We start from the raw sequence: 17515 nt of genomic DNA, 5'->3' as shown, positions 1-17515 counted from the left end.
GTTTTCATTGAACTCAAGTCATTGTTGCTGAATTATTTTATGAAGCCGATTCATGATCCTTGAAAAATCAAATAAAACATCATATGCACACCTGATAGAAAAGTAATATTCAATGGAGAGATCTGAGAGTACAATAAAAATGTTTTTTTTGCTATTTTTCTATCAGAGGAACCCTTCCTATGAGGTTTGAGAAGTTCTTTACATAAAACAAAAATTCAGACCATAATGGGATGAAACCTAGCAGGCGGAGAGATGCAACTGGGAATTCCTCTGGAAGAGTAAGGGACAACCTAGGAGTGGGAGAATCTGACCCCTTTATCAGTCCTCCGATAAATGCCCAAGCTCTGTGGCCTCCTTCCCCACCCGGATCAACCTCTGGATGTTCAACAGACCCAAGCATTCAGTAAGCTGCCCTCCACACTGAAGGCTTTAAATTTTATTGTCAGAATACTTGCTTCATTCATGTAAAATATTTCAATACAGTACAGTACAATGCATGTTACATTTGTTTTTCCATGAAGTTCTAAGGCTTCTGCCTACAGCTCTCTTGGGCTGTAACCATGGGTACACTCCTAAGCAGTGGGAACATCTTTAGAGATGTTTACCGAGGAAAAAAAAAAAATTAAAATCCACTAAAATCAGGCTTCTCCTGTTGTTTTCGTTGTTAGCGGGCCGCCTGGCGAATCCCCGCCAGCGGTGGGGAATTGTTCTTCTCCAATGCTTCTTTCTCCCAGACCACGCTCACAAATCAGCAGCACAAACAGGAAGAGCAGGCCAATCTAGGACATCGGTCCATGGGAGACTGTCAATCCGACCAGAGGACATGGATCTAGGACAGCTCTCCGAGCCGTCAGGCCATGGGAGACGGTCAGTCCGAGCAGAGGACACGGATCTAGGACAGCTCTCCCAGCCGTCAGTCCATGGGAGACGGTCAGTCCGAGCAGAGGACACGAATCCAGGACAGCTCTCTGAGCCGTCAGTCCATGGGAGACGGTCAGTCCGAGCAGAGGACAAGGATCTAGGACAGCTCTCTGAGCCGTCAGTCCATGGGAGACGGTCAGTCTGACCAGGTGATGACACTGGGCTCGTTTCATTACAGGTCATGTAGATATAGCAGCTGAGGTTATCAGTCAACATTAAGGAAAGAAAGGAGGGGAGAAAATAAATCAGAAAGGATCCAAGAAGGTGACAATGTGGGAGACAAGTCCAGGCAGGACTCTGAGTCTTTGGGGGAGACAGTGAGTGTGATGACAAGAGCTCCGTACCTCCAGAGAGCCCTCAGGACATCCAGCACAAACACTGCTCTATAGGTTATCATACCCACAGTCACCAAAAACTCAAACATGTACCAAAAATCTGTTGTTTTTTTCATCCGGCTGAATGTATTATTCATTTTTACGATTAGACGCTGAACGTTTCAAGTACCAGTTACTAGATTGCGTTTTTTTTTTAATTAAATCATATTCTTCTGCTTCTTTTTCTTCGTGGTTGGCTAGTGTAGCAATGACTTTCACCATTAACAACAAAACACACTTTGCTCTAGCACACTCACAGCTTTTTTTGTTTTTTTTTTTGCGATTTTTGTTTTTTTTGGGGGGGAGGGGGGGATTTTTCAAACTGGCTGAAGTCAGGCCGAGTCAGGAGGTCGCGATGGGGTGGTCGCCGGTGTGCAGCAGAGCGACAGGTCAAGTAAACAGATGGAGAGCAGCATGATGAAGACACACACTGCGCTTGTGCCTCTTCCTCCTCCCCCCCAGCCAGCTCCCGGATAGTTCCCGAATGCTGCTGGAGTCCCGGTACCCGCTGTCTCCTCGGCGACGGCAGAGGGGCTTGTCTGGAGGCTCAGCGGTGGGGGTGAAGATGCACAGTACATTCTCCGCGGCGCGCAGGGCTGGGCTGGGCTGGGCTCCAGCGCTCGCCTCCAGGTAAACTCTGCAGCAGTGGGAGGGGAGGAGGGGGAGTGGGCGTGTGTGTGTGTGTGTGTGTGTGTGTGTGTGTGTGTGTGTTCTGGGCCCCTCGGCACGCGCAGTGCTCCTGGAGGAGCCCCCGAAGCCCTCAGTACCGGTGAGTCTGGTGCGAGTACTGCGGGGGCTGCTGGGAGGTAGAGGAATATCCCATGCTGCTCTGGGGTAGTGATGTGCTTGGTCCCGGGTTCTGGTAAGCAGCGTGTGGGTTGGAGCGCTGCGAGGGAGACAGAGAACTGCTGAGTCAGAGCCTGGCTGCGTACACACGCACAGAAACACACAGGTGCACAGACAGGATAATACAGCTCAGGGCCGCGCATCAGCAGGGCCAGAGGCAGACGATCATACAGAAGGCTGACTGGTGGGTGTGGAGCTGCTGTGGACAGACCGCACACCAACAAATACGCTGTAAAAGAGCAAGAATGACTTTTCTCCCTCACTACCGAGCACCCACCCAGCCACTACGCACACAGGGGAATGCAATGCCTCATCCGAGACTCGGCAGCGGAAATCCAGCTTCCTCCGTGCCCCACAGTGTCCTGCGCGCTCCCTGGTTTGGATCGGGCAGGAGCGAGACAGAGAGAGGAAGGCAAGGTGGAAGGTGGGCGATCCCGAGCGTGGGGGCGTGGGGGGAGAAGACGCCAAGAAAACGTGAACTTTTAAACCAAAAGGGACTTGCCTGGTAGTCTGAGGTCATGATGAGCCCACTTGAGGTAGTGGTGGGAGGAACCACTCTGACTTTCTTCAGGGGGGGTCCCTGCGCGTGGCTGTTGTCTGGGTTCCCCGTGTGGCCCGCCCCGTTAGTGTGGTTGTTCCCCTGTTGCTGCTGCTGGTTCTTCTCAAGTGTCCAAAGAAGAAAAAGAAACAGAGGGGGGAGGAAAAAAGGAGGAAGGAATGTTAGTATACACCAAGCAGAGAGACCTCCCCCCCCCGCCTCCTCCCACCAAAAGAAAACCCGGGCTTCATGTGGAGTAACCCTTCAGAGCAATTTCTACCACACAAGGCAGCTCGATCATCATTTTCATCTGCCATTTTGTTCACAGAAGAGCGAGTGGAGTTCAGACAGAAGTAAAAAAACAGGATCAGATTTCTAGCAGAGACAGACGATGATAGTCACGGCTGAATTCTGAAAGACTCTAGCTTATTTGCTAATTCCTGCACAAATAACCCCTCTGTGCTATAATAGTATTGACTAGTATTCGTGAAGCTCTTATAACTTATAATTCTAATTATATCCTTACACTGATATAGCACTTTTCTGGACACTTCACTGGAAGTTCTTTACAGGTAATGGGGATCCCCATCACCCCCACCATTTGTGTGCTGCTCTTCCTAGATACCTCTGCGGGTCTCACTTTCCACTTGATAAAGCTGGCCTGCAATATCTGGAATCACTTCTTTCCTAAAACGCATCATTTATTAATTTCTTACTTTGTCTCCTTTGTCCTCTGGTTCTTCTTCCGTGAGAAACTCACGTTTGGGATAGGGGATCTGGCAGCCTGCAAAGACACTACAACACAAGGTACCTCAGTGTGACACCGTCCCGAACTTCCCTTTGCTACCTCAACCCCTTTTAAGGAAAGCCCTGGGAAAAGGAGAGGGCAGCCCCAGGTGGGAAAAGCACACAGCAGGTGAAGACCTCCTCAGTTAGATCAAGCACTGGGAGAGGAGTGAGACAGAAGCCTATACCTTTATAGTGCCTTTTCGATACCTCACAAGTTTAAACATGATGCTACTGTATGAAGGCACTGAAATATATACACCCAATTCCACTGGAAGAGAGCTCAATGATTCTCTCTCCTATGACACTGCAGCCAGGGAAATTATTCTACTGAAGGAAATTCATTTGCACACAGCACAGACAGGGGGCAGTATAGGACCAGTCCAGCCCTTCACAATGCGGCGCTAGACAACAGTGACTGATGCGTGCAACAAACAGAGATTTCTAAAAGGGGAAGCCTTTTTGGAAATGCACATTTTTAACCCTCGGCTTCAGTTTACGACAATCGGGTTCAGCAAGAATCCGAACTCATCCCGTGATGGGGAATTCTGAATCCTAGGTCTCGCTATGCCTGATGTCTGGGTAGCAGGCGTGAGGTAGTCGCAGCGGTGGTGAAGAATTGGACAGCGGCGCTCTCCGCCCGAGCTGGACGCCGTGTAGACGGCAGGCTAGGGGTAGTGCGGAGGTGGAGGCCAGGACTCCCCCTGCGTCAGTGTCCAGTGGGGCAGTGCCAGGGAGGACACCCACACTCCTCCACAGCTGGCACAAACAAGAGACAGGGCTGCTGCTGGCCGCTGGATTCCCCCCTGGAAGTGCACAGCCCCAGCACCGAGCGACTGGGAATGCGCTTCGTGCTCCTGGCATCAGCGCACTCCGCAGGGCAGCGTGATGCACTCTTAAAGGAGACAGTGCTAAAGCCGCAGTAAGATCCCCAACAACCCTGGACACAAACGCCGGCCAGGACGATGGAGAAAGTGCTCTTCCACGCATACAGTTCCACCAGGAGCCGAGGCAGGAGTGAGTGTGTGTGTTTGCGCGCACACAAGCCGAGGAGAGACAGGCAAGCGGAAAAGCCGAAGAAGCGCCTCTCTCGTGCCTGTCGTGCAGAAGCGCACTCTGAAGAGCAAAGGTTCCCACCTCATCGGACCCAAGTCAAGCCACTGTCTACACCTGCTTCCAGACAGGCCCTCAAGGTGGCGCCACAGCTGGCGTCCGGAGGGGAGGAGGGGACACTTACTCGGACGTGGGAAGGGGGTCTTCTAGAAAGTAGGGGTCCTGCATGGCCTGCTCTGAGGTGATTCTCTTGATGGGGTCCATGGTTAGCAGCTTCTGGAGCTGAAACAGGAGGGGAATTAGAGGACACTGTGAACGGGTGGCTGTACTGTAGGTCTGGCACAACTACTGTAGGTGCCCAGGCGGCCTCAGATTACTGGGACACACTGAAACCACATGGAGTTAAGTCACTTATAAACTAGTGCAACTTGTACAGTAAGAATTAATCCTTTGCTAAGTGGCCATCGCTTTTTTAAATAGCTCAATAAATGGCCTCGGTTGAAATAAAAAAAACTGACCTGCATGCTTTGCGTTTAACAAAATTACACATTTTCTGTTTGAGTCCATCACTTACTTTCACCGCAATGCGTACACTGCACTCAAGAAAAAAAAAACATGTAATCTAAAAAGACGCTAATTCTCTACCTTCATTGATTTCATTTGAGGGGCAAACATATTCCCAATATGGTCAGATGACTGGGATAATAGAGCTGCCTTTCTCTCATCACAGAGCAACGCTGAGAGTGCTAGGTGGCTGTGAAAGTTTCATCACTGCTAGAGCTGCAGAAAACAACCATTATCTGGACAGTTTGTCTGGGAGGGTGTAGTGTCACATTGAGGCGATCAACTGCTAAGACAGAAGAACAGCTGCAAACATCTGTATTGATCATTTGGGTATTTGTGGGAAGAGATGAAGGAAACTTCATATAAAGATATTTGGTCGTATTTTTTGTTTCAAATTGGTTCCAAATAAAAGTAATAGTCTTCAGATTAAAATGGCATTTGTAATGTGCTTGCATTAGCTGGACAACCAGGAAAACCGTGCTTAAATTCCCCTCCATATGTCCCTTGAACTTTTAACGTAGCCAACCTAAACCACATAGTGGATTTTTGTGCAGCTGAGCTGGGTGTTGATCCACTGGTCCTGAGGCCTCCCTCACTGCCCTCCACACATCTCCACAGCACACAGACAGACCAACACAAAGCGGTCCGGAACCGGGCTTACCAAGTGGAATGCTTTGCTGTCTGGTTTGACTTTGTGTTTTTCCATGTACTTAGTAAGACTGCAGTTTGTGTACCTGCAACGCATTAAAAAGACTCATCAGTGGCAGTTCAATGCAAAAAAACAAAGCGTGAAAGGAAAAGTCACACGCAGAGGATTCAGAATGCAAACTGACAGAATGATGAATCCGAGAAACTTAAAGAGCTGCATCGGGGGGTCTGCGCTGGCACCTCACCGCCCCTCGGCAAAGTCAGAACAGGAGCCAGCCTCTCTGCGGCCGGGCCCCTCCTTCACAGTTTCAAAGAGGCCGCCCTGCTGGGTACACTAGCAGCCCCTGTCTCCTGCTCTGCCCAGGCGCGTGTGGGGAGACCGACCGCGGCAGACACTTGCACTGGACACTTGGGAACTGAAACACGGTTATTTGCTGCTGCACGAAGTGTGAGATTATTTGATCAACCCTGCTCCTCAGAATCTACCCATCCCCTGTAAGACAGCAGGCAGGACAATCCCGTCGAAGTAAACAAGAGGGCCATCAAGTCTGCCACTGCCTGTCCACCATACAGCCGTGACAGTCATCAGACGCAGACTCCTGTTCCCAGCTCCCTGACGTCTTCTTGAAGTCAAGCCCGGTGAACTCGCATTCCACACGAAGAAACTGTTTTTATTAACTGGGCAAAGAAAGGAAGACCAGCGTGCCTCGACACCAGGAGAAGGTTACAGGGGCGACAGAGAAATCTTGCACAGCGAACCTTCAGCTGTGCTTGACCAGTATATAAGAAAAGATAAATTTCTACTCAAAAGCCCACAAGGACAAACAACACAGAATGAAATATTGATTACATTGTTTATATTCAACACCTTGGACTAAAATTGAGAATTCATAATATGAGCATCAGCACTATTTAAATTATGCCCCCTCCACCAGCCTCCTCTTTCTGTAAGCATACAATCACCTTTCACTGGTTCATTTCTCCCTAAACGCTCTCGTTTGAAGCATTTACTAAAATGACAGTTCTTTTCATAGGATGCTTCAAGCCGAACCAAACCAAGCTTCAAAGACTCTGTGCAGACCTGGGACACTTCCCAATGACAGCTAAAATCAAAACCTGAATCTTCAATGCAATCACATCTTGGGGGAAAAAAGGGAAAAAAATTAATTAAATGTGGCTAAGTCTTCAGAATGTGTCTTAGTACCATCTGTAGCTGGGCTTTGTGGATTTAGAGAGCTACATCTAAAAGCATCCCTTACAGCAGCTTCTGCTTTCATTCATCAGATAAAGTCTCCCCCACCCCCCACCCCCCCTTTCTGCTGCAAACAAGTTTTACGTGTCAGTGCAGATAAAAAGGAGAAACCCCTTTCATCAGCCTGGAGAGAGCACACTCTGTCCTTAAAATCTGAAACATGAAGAAAAAAAACCTGTCTGATTTTAAGGGTGTGCGCTGTGGACTGTAAAGCTCAGAGACACAACTGGAAATAAAGCAAAGATCTGAACTCTTCTGCTGGCCATGGTATCACAGGCAGGCAAACAGATCAGCTAGGCCTTGAAGCTTTGTGGGAAATGCCAAGTTCTTACCAGGCCAGTTTCACACATCCATCTATAATTCCCTGGTACCGTGTAAGGAAACACTGAAATACTAAGAAGGATATAGCTGGAGCATGCTCTGTGTGTGCGAGTCACTCTGCCTCTGTTCTCTTCTCACCTGTTTAAAGGCCAGAGTGTGAAGCAGCTAACAGGGATTGAGACAGCTGTTCAGTCCTGACAGTGCTGGACTGCTGGACTGCTGACTGTACAGGGCCTCGAGTCTGATCTCTGATCGCCCCGTGGAGCGCAGATCTTGCTTCCTTCTGAACACTAATCCTTCATGCATTGCATTTATCGCAAGCCTTCCTCAATTACAGAGGGCAGCCCACACCTGCATCAAAAGCAGATGACCTATGAATGAACACTCCTGTGGAAAAGCAGTCAGCCATTGAAGTCTAGAAGATGTGCAGGGCAATTATTAAACTTACGTATTTCTTCTGAAGTCTTTCATCAGTGTTGAATGTTCAGGCATCTTCTTAATGTCTTCCCAGTCTTTATCTGTGAAACGGGCACAGAGCTGTGTTGATTCTAGGTTTGCCAGACATCCGATCTTTCACAGGAATGTTTGGTTATTAAGTTTTGTGTAGTTTTGGCTGGAGCTACTGGGCAGACAGCGAACATCCTGTCAGTATTCTAGTAAAGCATGTGCATAGCTACAGCTCATCAATATGATGTAAAACACAATGAATATTTGATGCAATAGTCCTTGAAAAACAGAAACAGTCCATTCGAACCAAGTCAACAAAACACTTTTGACTGAAGTCTTCTTTATTATCCTGCCCTCCCTCTTCCTCCCCTAATCCCATAAAACAGTGAAGAAAGCAGGAAAAATATATTTGATTTAATTTAGGTGTCATGTACATTTTTGATGCAATATATGGGAGGAATATTTTTATGTAGAAGCTAAATCCTCTCAGACCCATTGAAAACCTGTCCCACAGTAACTTTCGCGGTACGTGTGAGTGACGCCAACAGATTTCTTAGGGAACAACTCTGCAGGTGACGTCCCAGGACACCTCCTTGTTAACCACAGCACCAGCGTCACGGGTCTTAACCAATCCGGTTCTGCAGCAGAACTAATGGGCACTGGCCATGTGCGGGCAGTATAGATGTTCGCGCCAATGTGAAACGGACCCGGACCCCCCACGTCCGGCACATCCTACCCACAGACATGCCTCTGACATCAGCTCCCCTTGAAAAGCAGGCAGGAGGATGAGGTCGGCTACCTATCATGAGCACTGGGTATCTTGGAAAATGACCATTCACATGCCGGCCTTACCTGTTCTACATTAAAGAAAAGGGAATCTCAGTCTCGACTGGCAGTTTTCTAAAACTCCATAGGAGCAAAAACAAAAACGCCTCAAAGAAAGAACCAAGGGATTCTCTAGCCTCACCTCGGGAGCTCTGAAGATATGCAGCAGTATGGAGAAATGCACAGCAAACTGAGAACATGTGTAAAAAAGCTCCTTATAAAGCACTGAGCTACAGATTCCTCAGCCCTGCAATTCCATTGTAGCCCCCTGTCACTGCCACTTAGGGTCCACTCTTCGATAAACCCCACAGAAAATGGAACTGCTCTATCCTGGCGATTCCAAAAAAATCGGGCGAATTCACATCCGTCAGCAGAACATGCCATTTTTGCAGCCTCCGATTTCTGGGCAGCTAGCGCATGCACCTTGAGTTCCATTGCACATTAGAGAAGCGGACATTCACCTTTCGGCACTAATCCCACCCCTTTAGAAACAAAGCTCATCCCACAGCTCCCTAAGGGAGGAGGCTGCTGAAATCTGGAAAATCACAGAGCTGCTGTGAAGCAGATGAAAAATATTTTCCAAAGGAACAAAAAAAACGAACATTTAGAGTGTTTGGAGCTCGGTAGGAAATCATGCTCCTCCTATTGTGCCGTAAACGAGAGCGTTATTAGATATATAACGGTGTGGTCTGGTTATTTATTGGCACGATTTGGATCAAATATCACCTGTCTTGGAATTGAACAAGTAAACGTTTATTCCATGCTGAAAGAGAAGTAAGGTAACAACGTTTCGGACCTGAAAAAGGCTTCAAAGCTGAAACGTTGTTTTGTTTCCTCTATTTTCAGCAGGGAATAAACCTTTCCTTGTTCCTTTGCAGCCTGCGCAGCTCCCTGCCCGAACTACTATCACCCTTCCTGTCCAAACAGGAGTGAAAGCTATGGAGAGAAGCAGCTCTCCTCCTTGCAGACAGTTTTTGAACAATCCACAATTAGACAGGCGGATTCATCTGAATTTCCCTCTGGAAAATGTTTCAGGGTACCCAGATGTACACACAAATGTTCATTTTTCCCTTACCTATTAAAGCTATATATACATTTACTATTACCTATATACATTCTTGCTGTGGAGCTACAAAATAACCGGAGATGAGAAACCTTGAGCTTGAACTACAAGTACTAGATGATGACAGGGTAGGGAACTATCCCTCACATTGTATAGTAGTCTGGTCCATTTCAGGTTTTACCACATGCTCGCTCTTGAACAAACTGTTTTGAAAAGGGGGAAAGTGAAACGTGTTAAATATTCCTTTGGCCTCGGGTCTAGCCCACACTAATTCACCGACAGTGAGGAAACCAGCAGGGCATGGCTCCAGAATGCCAAAACACGGAATGGCTCAATCTACTTTGACTGCAGTTCCCGGTTCTACGGTCTTTCTTCCGCTGCGGGTCATGGCCGGGCGGTGCCCTCTCACCTGCAGGGAAGCCCATGACGTTGAAAATGCGGTCCAGCTGGTCGTGGTGGTAGGGGTTACTGGTTTTGATGTCTTCTTGTCGACAGTGAAATATGGGCTCAGACGTTAACAGTTCAGCAAATATGCAACCTATAGCCCAAATATCTACATCCCCAAAGACAAACAGAAAAACAAATGCAGGTTAATTTCTCCCCACTAAATCAGACACAGTGCAGGGTTTTCCAGGCGAAACAATCCCTTCATTCATGATTCATGCATTAGGGAGGACAGGGCAAAGAGCACAATGAAATTACAGCAGTTTCTCGTTCAGTCCCGGCCTGCGACGGGGAAAGCTGGGATGCTGACCCTCAGCAAAACAACGGACACAGTAACGGCAGACAGAAGCATTCCCAAACCGCTCTGCTTCTAGCGGGATGGGGGACGCACCCCTCAGGCTCTGCAGTAAAAGAACCCGCTGGGGAACAGCCAATACACAGACTGAGCTCTTTCCAGGCCCCGGGAAACTGCATTCCTCTTCGTGGAAATCAAAACCATGTCTGAGAAGATGTGGCACATGTGAACCCTGTGGTGCTAACCACAGCCAGCTCTGACAAACCAGGATTGCTTGCTCAAATTGTTGCGGTGCTGGGTGTACATCTCAACTCTGTGAGACATCTCAGGCATCTGCACTGCAGCCAGAGGAAAGATGTGCAGTGAGCCACAGGCGAAGCACTTGAATTCCCCTCCCCGATTCTGTCAGTATTCCGCTTACAGATGCGGCGACAGAACTCCTTGTGTTCCTGGGGACTTCTCATAAAGCTGGAATACAGGGGGATTTGCAGAGACAGTCTTGCCGTCGCAGGCCTGAGTGCTGACAGACGGGACCGTACTCAACACAGCTGAGCCACGTGCGACTCACTCGGGGGAAATAAGACCGACTGTGATGAAATTCATACAAAGGAGAACATCAAATCCGCTGTCAGGTCCTGCCACACCACCTACCATGCAATCAAACTGTCAGTCATGTGGGATTTTCACGTAAAGATGATTTTTTAAGTCGGTGCACAAAGAGGGAGCCTGCAATTACAATACTGACTGCTTTCAGAAAATCAGCAGTTACGTGCACTGAAAGACCGGTTGAGAATTAACTTCTGGGCTATTGCCATGTAAAATCATTCATAAATGCTTCTCTGACAGGAGCCATTATTGCTGCAGTGCAAAGACCCGTGCTGACCGAGCAGATATCACTCTGCTGTACCCGTTCCAGTAATGTGCACACCTGCCTCACACTCTTTCCTCTCTGCTGTACCTGTTCCAGTGATGTGCACACCTGCCTCACACTCTTTCCTCTCTGCTGTACCTGTTCCAGTGATGTGCACACTTGCCTCACACTCTTTCCTCTGTGTTGTACCTGTTCCAGTGATGTGCACACCTGCCTCACACTCTTTCCTCTGTGTTGTACCTGTTCCAGTGATGTGCACACCCGCCTCACACTCTTTCCTCTGTGTTGTACCTGTTCCAGTGATGTGCACACCCGCCTCACACTCTTTCCTCTCTGCTGTACCTGTTCCAGTGATGTGCACACCCGCCTCACACTCTTTCCTCTCTGCTGTACCTGTTCCAGTGATGTGCACACCCGCCTCACACTCTTTCCTCTCTGCTGTACCTGTTCCAGTGATGTGCACACCCGCCTCACACTCTTTCCTCTCTGCTGTACCTGTTCCAGTAATGTGCACACCCGCCTCACACTCTTTCCTCTCTGCTGTACCTGTTCCAGTGATGTGCACACCTGCCTCACACTCTTTCCTCTCTGCTGTACCTGTTCCAGTGATGTGCACACCTGCCTCACACTCTTTCCTCTCTGCTGTACCTGTTCCAGTGATGTGCACACCTGCCTCACACTCTTTCCTCTCTGCTGTACCTGTTCCAGTGATGTGCACACCTGCCTCACACTCTTTCCTCTCTGCTGTACCTGTTCCAGTGATGTGCACACCTGCCTCACACTCTTTCCTCTGTGTTGTACCTGTTCCAGTGATGTGCACACCTGCCTCACACTCTTTCCTCTGTGTTGTACCTGTTCCAGTGATGTGCACACCTGCCTCACACTCTTTCCTCTGTGTTGTACCTGTTCCAGTGATGTGCACACCTGCCTCACACTCTTTCCTCTGTGTTGTACCTGTTCCAGTGATGTGCACACCTGCCTCACACTCTTTCCTCTGTGTTGTACCTGTTCCAGTGATGTGCACACCTGCCTCACACTCTTTCCTCTGTGTTGTACCTGTTCCAGTGATGTGCACACCTGCCTCACACTCTTTCCTCTCTGCTGTACCTGTTCCAGTGATGTGCACACCTGCCTCACACTCTTTCCTCTCTGCTGTACCTGTTCCAGTGATGTGCACACCCGCCTCACACTCTTTCCTCTCTGCTGTACCTGTTCCAGTAATGTGCACACCCGCCTCACACTCTTTCCTCTCTGCTGTACCTGTTCCAGTGATGTGCACACCTGCCTCACACTCTTTCCTCTCTGCTGTACCTGTTCCAGTGATGTGCACACCTGCCTCACACACTCCCCCCCTCTGCTGTACCTGTTCCAGTAATGTGCACACCTGCCTCACACACTCCCCCCCTCTGCTGTACCTAGCCTTTTCTTACATAGGAAAAGTTACCAGCGAGGGGAGGCCTGTGTAGTAGTTAGTAGCCAATTGAACGCAGGGTCTCTTCCAGCTGTTTCTTAAAGGAATCCAGGATACAAGACTTCAATAACATGGCTGGGTAACTTGTCCCTAACTCACTCAGCCCCTTGCGTGAAGACGCGTCTCCTGGTCTGAGTCTTCTTCCACGTTTCTTCTTGTAGCCTCTGGTTCAGGTTTGCCCTGATCATTCTGAAGCTGAAGAAGGGAGCTGGGCTGACTTTGCATATGAGGAATTTGTATAGTTGTAGAACGTTAAATTCTAAGCAGAGAGGAAATACTCCACTGCTGCATGTTCCATCCCCAGCACCACCTAAACCTGCTGGGAGCCGGGAGAGCCGGGAGAGCTGGGAGAGCAAGGCTGGTTAGCCGTGACCTTTAACCCCCAGTGCACTGAGGCCCAGCTCGCAGCTCCATCTGGCTCCCCCATCAAGCAGCCTTCGCCTTCCTTCTTCCTTCTTCCTTCTTCTCAGGCTGCCTCTCCGGCGTGCTGCAGCGCCCCCGACACTTCTCCGACTTCCGGATGAGAGTTGAGTCGCGTCTCGGCCTCGGTGCTCACACTTACCTATAGCTTTGGTATAGTGCCGTGCCCCGAGCAGCAGTTCTGGGGCCCGGTACCAGAATGTGACTACGACAGGATCCAGGTCGGCTAAAGGCTTCAGCGGTGAGTTAAAGAGCCGAGCAAAGCCCATGTCAGCTGCAGGGGAAGACAGACAAAGAGCCCTTAACAAGACTATCCAACAGATCGGCACACAGCCAGTCCTGCAGCACGACGGGTAAAGGTCAAGCCTTAAAGACCCTCTCTGCCATGTCTCTCCAAGTGCACCCAGAGCAACAACGCAGAAAACCACACGGGCTTCGGTAGTAAAGATTACCTCTCACGAGAGCTGTATTCTTCACCACACCAAAGACCGGACGAAGTTAAAAAGAGCATTACCTATCTTGACTCTCCCTCTCTCTGGGCCTTCTCCCATCACAAGAATGTTAGCAGGTTTCTGTGGGAGACGGAGAGCAGGTTAGAGCAGTGGATGTGCAGCCCTGTCACACCGGCTGACAGCCTTGTATCGGCCTTGCTTGTGCTTCCACTACCAGGCCAGACACACCCTGATCTGAACCCAGAACCAAAACCAGTCATAGCCCACCTGCAAACATAACAACTCTTATCAATCCTGGCTCCAGTCCCTGACACAATCCACACAAGCCCCTGGAATCCACTTATCTCCCCTTCTGCGCCTCCGTCGTTACTTCTATTAACATTTCTATGGAACCAGAAAGCACCGTTAAAAGGGGCGAGACTTTAAAACGCCTCTGGTGCGCGCAGCGGGTTATCACAGCAGGACCTCAATTCCTACCGCGTGACACCAATCCCGCCGAGACTCACCTTAGCCCGAGTGGCTGAGTGCTGCCGCGATGTGTCGAAGGGATTGGGGACGATCGGCACATGGCTGGAGGAACACAGGTCCTCGGTAACGGGGGCAGAATATTCCCAGACGGATAGTCGGGGATGGATATCATGTGGCACACATTTCAAGCCCCCCAGCCCTTGTAAATAATAATACAGAGCTTTCCTGGACACTCCACTCAAAGCTCTTTACAGGGAATGGGGATCTCCTCCACCACCACCAGTGTGTAGGGCCAGTACGCTCCCCATACACCAGCTCTCAGTGGGGAGGAGGACAGAGTGACGAAGCCAGTTCACGGATGGGGATTATTAGGAGGCCATGACTGGTAAAGGCACGAGGATAACACCCCCTGCTCTTCAGGGTAAAATCCAGGACTCAACGGGCCATAGACAACTAGAAAAACGCACGCTGTAGGCGACTCCCAATCAGAATCAAGTAGCGACCCCTGGAGATTTCGGGATTTCGAACCCTTGTGAACACTACAGCGTCACAGCAACTGTAGCTGGTTTTAAACAAAGCAAAGCCTACTATTAGACAACCTGACCTGATTCCGATGAGTTTAAAACAAGCGTCTAACTTTGTGTTTTGCCGCGGCCCTTGGAGGCTTCGAACCCCTTTTCATGCTTTGTTCCTTAACACAACTCTGTCCATGGGCCCCGGGCACTTTAAAGCACCCCGTCTCGTGTCAGGGGAGCCGTGCAGAATAGCCCTGCCATGAACACCTCCCCGGAGCAGCTGTCTGAGAGCATCACCAAAGCTGAATACTTGCTGCTGCCCACACCTTCACAGCCCTGCCCTCAGAGTGCTGCACCAGCAGCCCCAACGCACAGGAGGAGGCCGAGAAGTTCATTCACCTGTTGAATTGAGTAGGAACATCCACCCCAACCCCCTTTTTATTCCCATAGTCACTGAAGAAAAATAGGGCCGTTATCCCGGATAATTACTCTAAAACTAGGATCACACCTTCCACCATCTCGGCTAATTTCATCGTAAAACCCCTCCATTCATTTACAGATTTTTCACACTTCTCATGGAATCCATCCCCCAGATTTCCATTCGTTAGGACACTTTTTCTCACCTGGCAGGCCGCCCGTGCTCACCGAACTCCTCCTTTGGTCTCTTCAGCTTCAAATCCCAGCAGCTCTCCCTGTGTTTCTACTCTCTGCTTCCCTGAGCGGAGTCGAACTAGGCCTTTTCCTTTGCAGCCAACACATACTGACCCAGCCCGGTTCGCAATCAGAAATCGGACTTCTCGCATGGGTAACTAATAAACAAACCACAAAATCTCATCTCATCTCAAAGGCTGACCTGTTCCGAGTATTAAAAACTCAGTTGAAAATCAACAGCAACTTCCGGCATTTACTGGGACAAACTGTGCATCCTGCGTAACCCAAAGTAACCATTCGTTCTACAGTCTTGCTTTTAATTCTGTGCTGCAAAGCACTCTGGGGCAGCACTGCATCGACAAATCTTATATTAGATAATATTAGATTTATTCCGTTTTGCATTACACCATCCTATTTTTTCCTCAAGAAGCTGTTTGCAGGTGACAATTCTCACATTCAAGAAAGCACCCTTTTTCCACGTCTCCTTGGACTCCCTTCCTGCCACAGTTTCTGCAATGGCAGGTGTACGACAACATACGCCAAGACACAGGGAAGTGTTTCTGTTTCAAAGGCATTCCAGAAAAGGTGCATGGTTCTCCATTAGGGAGCAGCAGTGTTTAATTTGTAGACTTACAGCATTTGCAGGGAATTCACAGGCTAGAGGCAGGCTGCTGGGGAATTTTCTCCTTTGCAGCAGTGTAGGCAATGTTGGGCCCCCCACTGCAGGAGACTGCTAGCAGAAATCTTGGCTAAAGCACAATAAACAACCAGAAGATCTGCGTGACCCATTCAATCGCACCCCTGCAGAGTGTGGGTCCCACTCTGCCCCCATGAGACTTCAGCAGAAAACACACTGACATTTCCGCAGCGATGACATCATATTCTTGCATTATTTGCTGTGGTGCTTGTTGATATCTTGTTTACTTCGTTATCCTGGTCTGGACTGGGCCACTTTATCGTGCGATCCGATCTGCTGTACCAGACAGGCTTACCAAGAGTTTCGGCCCTCAAAAAGCCTGAAACAACGGAGGTTTTGATTAACCGATAAGAATCTTTTTTTAGCACATTTCATCTGAAGGAGAAAAAAAAAAGCCCCACAGGGCAGCACAGTGCTGAAGCTTCACATAACAGGTACCAGGTGTTCAAAGATTTGCGGAATTGACTTTAATCCCTAAAAACCAAACCTGCCAGCCTGCTCCTGACCCCAGATGGTGCAAGAAGAGATTAAATCTCCTCTCAGCCCCCAAACGTAGGGGACAGAGTTCCGAAATCTCCAGTTTTGCTACTTACCAAAGGCATTCTCTCCCCCCTCTGAGTTTCAACATCAAATAAAAGGAACAAAATCAATTGGGCTTGATTGCTTCGATGGTGAAAGAGCGAGAAATGTTCTCCAGAGAAGAAATGGAAGGAAGTCTATTAAATGCCTCTTTTCTCTGATGACAATTGCACTGCTATTTTCATGACAAAGCGCCTCGGCAATCAGTGAGCCTGTAGTACTGGAAGCCAGGGTTCTCTCACCTGGTGGGCTTCAGGACAATGCTGCAGCTCAATCCTCTGAAAGACCCCCTCCCTCTCACCATGTCCTTCTCCTTCTCTCCAAGGTGCCCTTAGCCTCTGATCCCAGCAACAGCGGGACGGAAAGTGAATTAGAGACCAAGACGTATCAAGCGGTGCGATGAATCCATCTTTATTGCCTGGCAAACCATCCCAGAGACCTTCAGAGACCCCCACCAGGCAGCTCACGCCCAGAATGACGGGGGATCACCTGTGCGGTGACTGGTATGGAATGAGATATTCCTTATGGTTCCTAGCAGATGCCCTAGAGCGTGTTCTGAATTGGACAGTTTCCTAAAAAAACAGGTAAACCTCAGATTGCTGGCTCAGGCTACATTCATGCCTATCACAATTATATTGTAAGGTTGACGGGAGAAACTTGCACAGTAAAAATCTTTTAGATTTTAGAAGAGGACCGAGCGTTTGGCTCCTGAAGAGTGTAATCAGCCGGAATTTGTTTTCGATCAGTGGTGTATGTCTGTACAGCACAAATTTGCAAACATGCTTGAATATGTGCAAGCATGTGGTTTTATAACCCTAGAGGACTGCCAGGGAACAATTTTGTTTTATGACAAAGCCACAAAGCAACATGCCAAAAAATTGCAGCCATTAGCATTTAGATTGTTGATTAAATCTGGCAAAGCTCCTGCAATGATTTTTTTTTTCTCCATTCCTCTAAAGGAGTGCAGCCGCCACGATTTAATAAGGATTGAAATGTCACCTGAGTCCAGGCTCA

General features: G+C 48.9%; 1 protein-coding gene across 3 annotated transcripts in view; it reads right to left on the bottom strand.

Annotated features, from left to right (window-relative positions):
• Positions 1-404: 404 nt before the first annotated feature.
• cdk8 (cyclin dependent kinase 8) overlaps positions 405-17515 on the bottom strand; it is a 41390-nt gene continuing 24279 nt past the window's right edge. For 2 of the 3 annotated variants that reach the window (XM_069189950.1, XM_069189948.1), the window contains exons 5-13: positions 13654-13711; positions 13282-13413; positions 10048-10191; positions 7752-7821; positions 5744-5816; positions 4703-4800; positions 3396-3474; positions 2644-2802; positions 405-2181 (exon numbers count right to left, since the gene is read on the bottom strand). In XM_069189950.1, coding sequence (XP_069046051.1) covers positions 2056-2181; positions 2644-2802; positions 3396-3474; positions 4703-4800; positions 5744-5816; positions 7752-7821; positions 10048-10191; positions 13282-13413; positions 13654-13711 — 939 coding nt within the window. In that variant the 3' untranslated portion in view covers positions 405-2055. The remainder of the gene's footprint in view (positions 2182-2643; positions 2803-3395; positions 3475-4702; positions 4801-5743; positions 5817-7751; positions 7822-10047; positions 10192-13281; positions 13414-13653; positions 13712-17515) is intronic. The other variant, XM_069189949.1, reaches the window with a different exon arrangement.

The sequence above is a fragment of the Lepisosteus oculatus genome, chromosome 5 (assembly GCF_040954835.1).
Source record: "Lepisosteus oculatus isolate fLepOcu1 chromosome 5, fLepOcu1.hap2, whole genome shotgun sequence".
Taxonomy (NCBI): Eukaryota; Metazoa; Chordata; class Actinopteri; order Semionotiformes; family Lepisosteidae; genus Lepisosteus; species Lepisosteus oculatus.
Note: the sequence above shows the minus strand (reverse complement) of the source record. Positions and strands in the feature narration are given on the sequence as shown.